The following is a 13,339-nucleotide window of genomic DNA, read 5'->3' on the forward strand; positions in this document are numbered from 1 at the left end:
TTGTTGTTTTTAACGTTTTGAATCGCTTTTACTTTTACGGTTACCGTCACGGGTTCATTTGTAGCTAAGCTGATAATCGGTTGGTTGGTTTGGCGACCGGTGGTTAATGGCGCTGTCCTTTCAGCACCACTCACATTAAGTTTAATGTCAACTGGAAATGAATGCAGAGAAAAAATGCACTCTTTGTCTTTTTTCTGAGATAATAATGCTGTTAATACACATTCAACTGCTTCCTGCTCATTCATAAATTATTCAGAGACAAATGGCTACCTACTACGACTCAGACACCATTACATCGCTTCAAGAGTGTTGCTTTGTATTTATTTATCGAGGGTAAACGGTTACATTTAGCCTAAACACCATATTCACAGGAGATATATTCTCATATAGCTCTTGAAAAATTTTTTTATAATGCGGATTTGACAACCAAAACATTACGTTCATTTCTGACTTGTAATATTATGTTATCTCAAACTCCGAAAGGATTACTAAACTCACACATTTATTTCAATACATTGTGTTAATTTAATTTACAGTACAGGCTCCCGACTTACCACCTCAATTCTATCTTCTGTCTGTATGTATTCACAGGTTTATGGGGCAGCGACTTGTAACCAGAGACACAAATCTACTGTTACCACTGTAAGTTGATGAGAATAAAAATGCCTGAAAGAGGATCTCAAAACACAGACACACACACACACACACACACACACACACACACACACACACACACACACACACACACTCTCTGTTTACCTTATATCACCTTCCCAACCCCATGTCCCCACTGTTACACCCAAAGCATGTCAACATGTCTATTTATAAATTATTTCTTTTTATGTTCACCTTTACAGTATGTCTACAGGGAAGTCATTAAGAACAACTTCTTATTTACAATGGCGGTTTGACAAGCGACACAAGTCACTCAGGGGAAGAGAGTTAGGATTAGACGATACATTAGACGTAAAATACAATTTAAAATGTCATACTTTTCAAACTTACATACCAAACTAAAATTGGCAATGAGAACACAGACAGCAGTCAACAAGTATAACATGAGAAGTTTTCAGGTACATGGATGAATATGAAGGGAGACACCTTACAAATGTGTCTAACTATAGAATAGAATAGAATAGAATAGAATATATTTATTGCCATTTGCACAGGTACAAGTACAAGTGCATTGGGATTCTTGTGCGAATCTCCCTGAGTCAGCTTCAATACAAACAATGTATAAATAGGATGTAGAAAAGCAACTGCATAGATCAGTGAAGATGGTTGAGATGGCTTTTCTTTTTTATATACTTCATTGTAGGAGCAGAAATAGTTTATCATCTTACTGTTGTTGTTCACATTTACAGAATCCTAAAATAAAAATGTGTGCAAACAAACAAAGGAAAATAGATAGAATATAATAATATAAATAATTAAAAGATGGCGATTTTTTTTTTAAGGATGAAATGGAATTTACTGCATGTCCACAGGAGCACCAATGTTTGTTTGTTTGTTTTGTTTTGTTTTTTGTCTAATTGATATTCCTATGATGTCACCAGGAAGCTGCTGGTGTCCAAGTGTCTCCCCCCATCCTCTGTCCTACTAACTTCCCTGTTTTCTCTTCTCCGATATGAATCCCTCTTTCACTCTCCCACACCAGACCATAGTGAGTATGGCTGCTCACAACACACACGCACAACACCCCCCTCCCCCCCACACACACACACACACAGTTGTGTAGCATTAATTGTGTGTTACTAGTACGTACTTCTAGTGTTGGGAGAGCTACTTTGAAAGTATAGCTTTGCAAAATACCATTGACTTTATTTACACTTTAAGAAATTGAACTAGAGCAAAGCAACCCTAGGGAGGAATCTAGTTCGGTTAACTAAAGCGTGCGTGTGTGTGTGTGTGTGTGTGTGTGTGTGTGTGTGTGTGTGTGTGTGTGTGTGTGTGTGTGTGTGTGTGTGTGTGTGTGTGTGTGTGTGTGTGTGTGTGTGTGTGTGTGTGTGTGTGTGTGTGTGTGTGTGTGTGTGTGTGTGTGTGTGTGTGTGTGTGTGTGTGTGTGTGTGTGTGTGTGTGTGTGTGTGTGTGTGTGTGTGTGTGTGTGTGTGTGTGTGTGTGTGTGTGTGTGTGTGTGTGTGTGTGTGTGTGTGTGTGTTACAGCCTCCACCCGCTCGGTACGGAGGCCGACACACCGTAACTCTGATTCCCGGAGATGGCATCGGACCGGAGCTGGCCAACCATGTGAGGGAACTCTTCAGGTGAGTCGACTCTGGTTAACTTTCCATTCTCATTTATTTATTTCATTTATTTATTTATTTCAGCTCTGGACCATAGTACATGGTATGGAGCATAACATTCAAATAATAACAAAACAAAACAATGGTGCACGGCATGGGCGAAAACAAAAACACCACTTAAACAATGGAAGGATATATTTTAGGAAGGCACCTGTTTTGTCAATAACCCTGCGTTCCAATACTTCCATACTATTTAGTATGCCAGTAAAAGAATAAGGATGTCCCAATGCATGCATGTCAAATTAAGTATGCCAAAAATAGATACCAGGATGCCCTAATACATCCAATTGCATTTTGTAGTATGGAAACCAGAATGATTTAGTGTGTAGTGTAGTAAAAGGGAAAAGTATGTGATTTGGAATGCAGGGAGTGGTTGTTTTTAAATGGGCTATAGGCAAGGCAAGGCAAGGCAAGTTTATTTAGAACAATTCAGACACAGGGCCATTCAAAGAGCTTTACAGGGGCAAGATTAAAATACATAAAGTATAGAATACGCATTAGAAAAGCTAAAGGAAAATATGAAAATAAATAAAACATTTAAATAAAATAATAAAATACAAACTGAATACATTTAAACTTAATCTCCATCTGTTTATATTTTTCTTTTCTTCAGGTTCTGCTGTGTGCCGGTGGATTTTGAAGTTGTGAACGTGGATTCAACCATGACCTCGGACGATGACATCAATAATGCCGTCATGGCGATCAGACGCAATGGAGTCGCACTGAAAGGTTTGGAGTTTCACGTGTGTGTGTGTGTGTGTGTGTGTGTGTGTGCGTGTGTGTGTGTGTGTGCGTGTGTGTGCGTGTGTGCGTGTGTGTGTGTGTGTGTGTGTGTGTGTGTGTGTGTGTGTGTGTGTGTGTGTGTGTGTGTGTGTGTGTGTGTGTGTGTGTGTGTGTGTGTGTGTGTGTGTGTGTGTGTGTGTGTGTGTGTGTGTGTGTGTGTGTGTGAACGTGAAAAAATAAGTTGTGACATTCTGTTATATCAACTTCTGCTGTGATGTTTATGCAGGAAACATTGAGACCAACCACAACCTGCCGGCCTCCTACGTGTCCAGGAACAACATGCTCCGGTGAGTCCATCGCATTTCATCCTTCAAACAAGACACCAGTGTCCCTCCAACCTGTCTATTAGAGCATAAACATGCCATAAACTGATCTTTAAAAAAAAAATACACCAGTGTAAATGACTCCAGTTTTGATACAGAGAAATATGTTCCCAGTTTAACCTCATCAAATCAAATCAGTTTTATTTATATACGTAGCTCAATATGACCAAAAAACATTTGCCTCAGTGGGCTTCACTGTCCGTACCCAATATGACACACTCTGCCCTTAGACCCTTAGCTCGACTGAGGAAACAAAACAGAACAAAAAACCCTTTAAAGGTGCAGTGTGTAATATGACATCATCAAGAAAGTTCTACAAAGTTCTAGAATGCAACACTCCCTGGGTAACCCCAACCCTTTCGAATAATAACAGAATCAACAGTGGCCTTCAAGGACAAGAACAATTCTAAATTTTAAACAATGCACCTGATGACATTCCAACTATGACACTTTCAAGATGGCGGCACTAGGCCTTGGTCCAAAATATGGACATATATGAGACCCTTTCTAAGGGAAAAAGAAATAATAAAAAAAAAAAAATTCAGCTATTATGCACTAAATTAAACGTACTTATGGATATTATAATTACTTTCTACAAAATCTGCTAGGAAATAAAACCCAAAATTCTACACACTGCAGGTTTAAAAGGAAAAAATATTGTATATTTGCACAGTATATTCTCTGTATAATATCTGCCCTTAGACCCTTAGCTCAACTGAGGAAAATCCCCCCATACAAAAAAAAACTTTTATCGGGGGAAAAACAATTCACACCTCACCCCTGTGTCTGTGTCTGTGTGTTCAGCACGACTCTGGACCTGTACGCCAACGTGATGCACTGCCAGTCTCTGCCCGGGGTGAGGTCACGTCACCGCAACATCGACATCATGATCGTCAGAGAGAACACAGAGGGAGAGTACAGCAGCCTGGAGCACGAGGTGAGGGGGGGGGACGACACACGGGCAAATATACCGCTTGGTCGGGGGGGTTCCGGTGGTGAAGTGGATAGAGCGCGTACCATATTGGCTCCGGCCTTCGTTGCAGTGGTCACGGGTTCGAGTCCGACCCGTGGACCTTTACTGCAGGTCATCCCCCCTCTCTCTCTCTGTCTGTCTCCCCAGTTCAACTCTGTACTGTCTATTAAAGCTTGAAAATGCCCAAAAATATAATAATAAAAAAAAATTGGTTTGGTTCGTCACCATTTCTTTTTGCATTTCCACTGTCAAAAATTAGGAAGGGAATCAAGATAAGCGAGCCGAGCTTCACCTATTTGTGTGACCGCTACAGGCTACACACTGCAGTCCGTTGATAGGTCGCCAAATCACCATTACAGTGCGAGAGATAAACCACCGCATCTAGTCACCTCAGGAAGAGTGACGATTCTTGTGTTTATAGTTAAACGTCACTACGCAGAACCTATGTTTATTGTGCGGTGTTTTCCCTCCTATTTAGTTTATCAGCGGGCGACACAGTGCCCCGCTGCTACGATGTCACAATAGATACTTCGACGGCTGTGACCCATAGACTGTAAATACTCCGAATGTGGCCATCTCTGTCAGGCATGTGTCACAGCCCGCTCAAGGGAATGACAATGAGGAAACCACACAAGAGATTAAGTTTAACCAAATAATAATTCATTTAAACAAAGTTTAACGTAAGTTACTAAGTAGTGCGTGAATGTCAGTAATCAGTAATGGGTGCTGTGTCTGTGTGAGTGAAGAGTGTAATGTATGTGCAAAGCAAAACAAACAAAACCAAACCTACATAATAAGGGTGCTGTCTGCAGTGGAAACCCTAGCCAGATCTAGGGTTACTGTGCCAAACCGAACTGTACTGCCTAGTGGAAACAAGGCATATACAGCTCTATCTGAACCATAACCAATGGAGCCTCCATATAACTCTCCTGTCTCTCTGTCTGTCTGTGCAGAGCGTGCCGGGTGTTGTTGAATGTCTGAAGATCATCACGAGGACCAAATCTCTACGCATCGCTGACTACGCCTTCAGAATGGCCCGGGCCAAAGGACGCAGACGGGTCACTGCCGTACACAAAGCAAACATCATGTCAGTTTATGAATAGTTTTTTATCTCACATTATTTCTATATTTTGAATACCTTGGACCTTTACTGCAGGACATCCCCCCTCTCTCTCTCTCTCTCTCTCTCTCTCTCTCTCTCTCTCTCTCTCTCTCTCTCTCTCTCTCTCTCTCTCTCTCTCTCTCTCTCTGTCTCCCCATTTCACTCAGTTACTATCAATAAAGCTTGAAAATGCCAAAAAATAATCTAAAAAAAAAAACTTTACATTTTAAGGGTGGAGTCAGTGATTCTTGAGAAAGCTTGTTGTCAAAATCAGTGAATATCTCCTGACTCCTCCTTACTGTCAGTACTGTGTGTGCTGGAAAAAATTCCAGTGTTAATAAACAGCCTAGGCTCTGTAAACAGGCATGTAGCTACTAGCTGAGGAGATATTTGACAACAATCACTGACTCCACCTTTAATGTTTGCGTTTGTTGGAGCAGGAAGTTGGGTGACGGCCTCTTCTTGGAATGCTGTGCGGAGGTTGCCAGCGGTTACCCTGAAATCGCCTTCGATGCCATGATTGTGGACAACACCACCATGCAGGTAGCTACAGTGTGCCACGAGGCTCAATTCATTACGTCGCTTTTAGTAGTAGTAAATATTTTTTATTTGGTCCATGACCACAAAGCATAGTATGCCTACATAGACCGATCGTTAAAAAAACAATGGCCGAAAAGGTGTAGGATGAAGCCGAGACTTATTATGCCAACCCTTTTAACATTTCATATTATATATCAAAACAAGAAGAGTTCAACAAAAATCCTGATTTTACAAAACAGGAAGCAGCAGTAGTTAGTTAAACAAAGCATCAATACAATCAATCAATCTTGTTCAGTGCCTTACATGTCTAAATACAAAGGTTTTCTACAGTTGCACGATGATTTCATTGCAATTAACAAATATATTAAAACCTAGTTACATCTAAATTACTACCTGAAAAAGACACTCTGGCATATACAGCAGTACATATACTGCTTTTTTCGCTAAATAAACCTCTTCAAGTAAAATGCAAAAATGTTTTAAACTTATGTTCAGTATTTGTTTGTTAACATATATTAAAACTTAGTTATTCAGAATTTCTACCTGAAAAATACATGCGGTCTCTGCCTCGTTCATAGTTGAGAAAACAAACTTCTTCAAGCCAAAATTTTTTTTTTTTTAAACGTATGTATTTGTGTGTGTTACTGTCAGCTGGTGTCCAAGCCGCAGCAGTTTGATGTGATGGTGATGCCTAATCTCTATGGCAACGTGGTGAGCAACGTGTGTGCTGGTCTGGTGGGCGGACCGGGGCTGGTGCCCGGGGCAAACTACGGAGAGAACTACGCCGTGTTTGAGACGGTGAGATGGATAGATGGATGGATGGATGGATGGATGGATAGATAGATAGATGGATGGATGGATAGATACATGGATGGATGGACGGACGGACGGACAGACGGATGGATGGTTAGATCGATGTATGGACAGATAGATAGACAGATATTTGCTTGAAGACTTGATTTAAATGTTATATTCATTTGCAACATCTAATAGATTCATGTTATTATAAAAATGCTCTTCATAATTGATCAGTGACATCATTGTGAATCACCAAATCTTAAAGCCCCTTCATCTGCCTCTGTTCATTACCTCTGTGTGTAGGGAACCAGGAACACGGGTAAGAGCATCGCTAACCGTAACAGCGCTAACCCGACGGCCATGCTGCTAGCATCCTGTCTTCTGCTGGACCACCTCAAGCTCCACGCCTACGCCAGCATGATCCGCAGAGCCATCCTGTCCACGGTGTCAGAGACCAGGGTACGTGAAGCCCCCTAATGGTGGATGGATGGATAAATGGATAGATACATAGATAGATAGATAGATAGATAGATAGATAGATAGATAGATAGATAGATAGATAGATAGATAGATATTTCAAGCTTGAAGACTTGATTTAAATGTTGAGCCATCCTCTCTCCACTGTGACAGAGACTCGGGTATGTGAAGCCCTCTAGTGGTCACACAACACATGTCCAGTAATAAAGCTGCGTTCCATTGTACTCGGAACCCCCGGAAATTCCGAACTTGGTAGTACAGAATTCTGACCTATAAGCGTTCATGTTATAGGGACTAGTGCATTCTGCTCTGGAAAATATGGATGCCAATAGCCAACTGCTGTTTGGTATGGCAATTTTCTGAACTTCAAAATGTTTCGTTATTATAAGACGGTGCCATACTGTTGTGATATAATTTGTTTAATCTTACGGAAGTCGGGAAAGGTGTATTTTGGAAGTTTCAGACTCTGAAATCTGACTTGAACATTGCACTTTTACTTGTTGGAATTTGGAAGGTCCAGAGTTCCGAGTACAATGGAACGCAGAATAAACCACATTGTGTTTTCTAATTTGACTGTGTAGATCCAATGAAACTCAAAAGGCCGGTTTGTAGAGAACAGTAATCTGATTAATAATGATTTGTAGGGTTTGTTGTGTCACATAGAGAATAGAGAATATTCTGCTCACATGTATTCACCTCCTGCTTTGTCCCGCAGCTTCACACTGCAGATCTGGGCGGCAAAGGCTCCACCTCCGACGTGGTCCAGTCCATCATGAGCGCCGTCGAGTCCACCGGCCCGCGCACACTCAGCATCTAGAACAAACACAATACACACAGCAGGGATATGTGTGTGTGTTAGGAGTGTGAGTGAGTGTGTGTGTGTGTGTGTGTGTGTGGGGTGGGCGGGGGGGATGTCTCTCTTCTAACACACACACACATCTCTTCTATTATTTACATCATAATAACACAAAATTTGATCACATTTGAAAGAAATTTGTATTAACACCAGCCCGCGGACACTCAGCATCTAGAACAAATGATGCACTACACACAGCAGTGATGTGTGTGTGTGTGTGTGTGTGTGTCTGTGTGTGTGTGTGTGTTTTAGGGGTGTGTGTGTTTGTAAGGAGTGTGTGTCTCTCTTCTATGCAATTTTTTTCATTATAATAACACTGAAATTGAACACATTTGAAACAAAATTGTATGAACACCAGCCTGCGGACACTTACAGCATCTAGAACAAACACAGTGTTAGAAGAGTGTGTGTGTGTGTGTGTGTGTGTGTCTCTCTGCCTCTCTTCTATGCAATTCCATTATAACACTGAAACAAAACTGTACACACACACACACACAGTTTGAATGTTCATGCTGTAGTTTTGATCTGACCCTTGTTTTCCCTTTTGTTCACTAGTTTGAGCACTTTGTTCACCAGCGTATTGTTCACTGTATGAAACACTCACACTACACAGTCCTAATGTCTGACATATTATACCCAATTATTTCCAAGTTTACTAGTGTTGTATTTAATGTATTTATTATTAAGTTAAAGCACTTAATAGCACATAATATTATTGAACTGAAGTTGAGTTTTGTAACTTATTATTTTAGCTGTAGTTAAACTGTAACACAGCTGTCATCCTACTGAATGTATTGGGCAACATTTTGGACGGTTGATATGAGCCCTGCACCTTTTAATAAAGCTGATAAATAAAAAAAATAGCCCAAGTCTCTGTATTATTCAAATCAAATCAGTTTTATTTGTATAGCCCAATATCACAAATAGACATTTGCCTCAGTGGGCTTTACATTCCATACAGTACGACACCCTCTGCCCTTAGACCCTTAGCTCGGCTGAGAAAAAACTCCCAGTAAAAAAAAACCTTTATCGGGATTAAAAAATTGAGAAAGCTCAGGGAGAGTTGACAGAGTAAGGGATCCCTCTCCCAGGACGGACATGCTGCAATAGATGTCGTAAGTAGAGAATTGGAAGAATTGGAAGCCAGTGCAAACATACATTTTGTACTGGCTAGACTAGACCACAGGGAGGCCACATTGTCTTCTGTTACACATACTCGGTTGTGATTGAGTGAAAATTAAATTCACGCCCTAGTTACTTGTTTGTAGTAGTCCTGCTGCTTTTTTTTATAGCATCAGTAATGATAGAAAGTTTAATTGTATTACGCTTTTTATGCAAAGGATTAAAAAAACAATAACAAAAGAAATAGCAAAAATTGTAGGAGATGACAAAGTGGGATTATCTCATGAAAAGTCAATCGAAATTTTTTTTTTTTTTTTTTTTGTAATTCAAGTTTTTTTATTGAATTTTCGCATTGGTGCACGACGGTACAAAGTTACACATACAGAGACATTTGTTTTTACAGTACAAATATAATCTTTGTCATAAAAAATAGAGATAAAAATAAATACTTCTGTAAAATCAAGAGGTAACAAAAGCAGCACTAGGGGCACATTCATATTGGAGTGACTAGAATGGTTATCCATACAACATTGAAACATGTAATTCTTAAAGAAAAAAACATCCAAGGGAAAGAAATCCTGAAGATTAAACCTGCAGTGTGTAGAATTTTGGGTTTTATTTCCTAGCAGATTTTGTAGAAAGTAATTATAATATCCATAAGTACATTTAATTTAGTGCATAATAGCTGAAAAAAAATGTTTGAATAATTTTTTTTTACCCTTAGAAAGGGTCTCATATATGTCCATATTTCTGCATATCTTGGACCAAGGCCTAGTGCCGCCATCTTGAAAGTGTCATAGTTGGAATGTCATCAGGTGCATTGTTTAAAATTTAGAATTGTTCTTGTCCTTGAAGGCCACTGTAGCTTCTGTTATTATTCAAAAGGGGTGGGGTTACCCAGGGAGCGTTGCATTCTAGAACTTTGTAGAACTTTCTTGATGATGTCATATTACACACTGCACCTTTAAGGAATGTTCATTGAAAACGTAGAATAAAAATATCATAAAATAGACTCTAGAGACATGCGCCATTATTTAGTCTTTAAAAAGAAGAGCTTTACACTTGTACGGAGTGGAAAGAAATATTCATAAATGTGGAAGTTATCAGTATGTAGACATAAGGATTTGTTACTGTGACATTGATTATGGAGGCTGTAGGCTGTATGTTAATATAACTTGTAGTGTCTTTGGGACGGGGGTAAAGGTGTGTGTCAGTGTGGGTCTGGGGTCTTGGTAATAGTAGTGGAGCAGATAAGTGCTACAATCTTTCAATTTGTGATACAATTGGCATGAGCAGTCTCCATGTGTTAGACAGAAAATGAAAGACATTTTTTTTATTCAAAAAACCAATACATTTCTATGAGACATTTTCAAATTCCCAATTTCAAATAATGTCTCGGACAATTGTCTTGTCAAGTGCCCCATGGGGACTAATGCTCATGCCAATTTTCACACTTCTGATGAAAATAAGTACTAAAAGGCGACTGCCGGTGCATGCGCAGAGAGCGACATAGGCTTTAATATAACTTGTAGTGTCTATGGGACAAGGGTAAAGGTGTGATTCAGGGGGCTTGGGGTTTTGTTAATAAGGCGGACTGCTGAGGTGAGAGGGTGTTAATGTGTTGGAGACCTGTGTTTTGACCCTGATGGTCCAAAGCCTCCAGCCAGAGGGGAGTGACTGTGTTTGGGGTGAAAAAGTGTTAATGTGGCGCGCGCACACACACACATACACACACACACACACACACACACACACACACACACGCACACACACACACAGCAGTTTTGACCCTGATGGTCCAAAGCCTCCAGCCAGAGGGGAGTGACTGTGTTTGGGGTGAGAAGGGTCAGAAACAATCTACAGCCTCAGCGTGCCGTCACTGCATCGGTTACAGGAATAACAATGTTGATAGCAGCGCCCTATCTATAACAGTATACTTTGAAATCTAGGGCGCTCCGGTGGCGTAGTGGATAGAGCGCGTACCATATTGGCTCCGGCCTTCGTTGCAGTGGTCGCGGGTTCAAATCCGACCCGTGGACCTTTACTGCAGGTCATCCCCCCTCTCTCTCTCTGTCTCCCAATTTCAACTCTGTACTGTCTAATAAAGCTTGAAAATGCCAAGAAGTTGTCTAAAAATAAAATACAAAATGGGATCTAAATGTTATAAAGTGCAGGATACGTCTGGGAAACGTCACATTTCAGTATCGATAGAGATCCTGTGACCTTGACTTCCAGACCGGTTCCTGAACTAAACGTTTTTTCAAAAGTAATTTTATGAAATTCTTTTTAACAAGATTTTACATATTATGGAAATCATTCATTCACAAATTTGTACATAATTCGTTAGCCTCATAGCATAATTGCCTAAATCATATTTACTCTACTCTACATCTACTCTATTCTACATCTACTATACTCTACATCTACTTTACCCTGCTCTATAACCCTTAAAATATGACTTAGGCAATTATGCTATAAGGCTAATGAAAAGTAGATGTAGGGTAGAGTAGATGTAGAATAGAGTAGATGTAGAGTAAAAGTAGAGTAGAATAAATATGATTTAGGCAATTATGCTCTGAGGCTAACGATATTATCAATAAATAAGACTCAAAGAGCTTGTGTTTGGGAGTGGGAAGGGTAACAATGTCGATAGCCGCGCCCTACTACTACCAATGGTGTGGTGGAGAATGTGTTACTGTAACACACTAAAACTTGGTTTAATAATATACACAGCCAGGGGGCGCCCTTAGCTCAGTTGGTAGGGCGTCCCCCCCATAAAGCCTCGGCCAGCAGCGGACCCGGGTTCGATTCCAGCCCGCGGTCGTTCTCTGCATGTCACTCCCCTCTCTGCCCCATTTCAACTCCATCTCTACACTATCAATAAAGCATAAAAAATGCCAAAAAAAATATATTTAAAAAAAAAATATATATACACAGCCCAGACTATGTAAACTGGTACAATCATATGAAAAAGTTTGGGAACCCCTCTCAGCCGGCATTATAATTGACTCTGCTTTCACAAAAAAAAGATAAAAGTGGTATGTCTTTAATTTACCAGGAACAGCTAAGTACTGGGATGTTTTCCAAACAAAGATTTTTTGAAAAGCAGCATTTGGTTGTATGAAATAAAATAAAATGTGAAAAACTGGCTGTGCAAAAATATGGGTACCCTTGTGGTTTTGTTGATTTTAATGCCTGTAACAGCATGTAAAACTGATGACTTTAAACGCAAAGTTGGTTGGATTATGTTGTTAAGCCTTGAACCTCATATAATTGTCTGTTTAATCATGAGAAAATGTATTTTAGGTGCCTAAATGCAAGTTGCACTTCTCTTTGACACTCTGCTGAAGTGAGACAGAATGGGATCATCAAAACAGCTCCCAAAAGATCTTAAAAACAAAGATTATTCATTGTCATGGTTTAGGGGAAGGGTACAAGAAGCTTTCCCAAAGGTTTCAATTGTCAATTTCTACTTTAAGGAACGTTGTCAGGGAATGGAAGGACACAGGCACAGTTGCAGTTAAACCCAGGTCTAGCAGACCAAGAAAAGTACAAGAGCGGCATATGCGGCGGATTGTGAGAATGGTTGCAGACAACCCACAGATCACCTCCAAAGACCGGCAAGAACATCTGGCTGCAGATTGTGTATCTGTACATGGTTCAACAATTCAGTGCAATTTGCACCAAAACATCTGTATGGCCGGGTGATGAGAAGGAAGCCCTTTCTGCGCCCACGCCACAGATACAGTTGCATGGAGTATGCTAAAGCTCATTTAGACAAGCCAGATTCATATTGGAAGAAAATGTTTTGGACTGATGAGACAAAAATTAAGTTATTTGGTCTTTATAAAAAGCAGGTGTTTTGGTGCAAATTGCGCTGGATTGTTGAACGATGTACAGATACACAATCTGCAGCCAGATGTTCTTGTAGGTCTTTGGAGGTGATCTGTGGGTTGTGTACAACCATTCTCACGATCCTCCACCTATGCCGCTCCTGTTTTTTTCTTGGTCTGCCATGCCTGGGTTTAACTGCCACTATGCCTGTGTCCTTCCATTTCCTGACAA

The 13,339-nt window shown here is 40.3% G+C and overlaps 1 protein-coding gene across 1 annotated transcript; it reads left to right on the forward strand.

Moving 5' to 3' along the window:
- Nucleotides 1-2,913: 2,913 nt before the first annotated feature.
- LOC307253177 (isocitrate dehydrogenase [NAD] subunit gamma, mitochondrial-like) lies at nucleotides 2,914-8,113 on the forward strand (the record flags this gene model as incomplete). The annotated part of the gene is made up of 8 exons (XM_080031076.1): nucleotides 2,914-3,029; nucleotides 3,310-3,370; nucleotides 4,211-4,343; nucleotides 5,333-5,466; nucleotides 5,922-6,024; nucleotides 6,673-6,819; nucleotides 7,123-7,278; nucleotides 8,012-8,113. The coding sequence occupies exons 1-8, from the start codon at nucleotides 2,963-2,965 to the stop codon at nucleotides 8,111-8,113; spliced, it is 903 nt and encodes a 300-aa protein (XP_079887202.1). The 5' UTR covers nucleotides 2,914-2,962.
- Nucleotides 8,114-13,339: the final 5,226 nt, after the last annotated feature.

This window comes from Ammodytes marinus (assembly GCF_949987685.1).
Source record: "Ammodytes marinus genome assembly, chromosome: 7".
Taxonomy (NCBI): domain Eukaryota; kingdom Metazoa; phylum Chordata; class Actinopteri; order Uranoscopiformes; family Ammodytidae; genus Ammodytes; species Ammodytes marinus.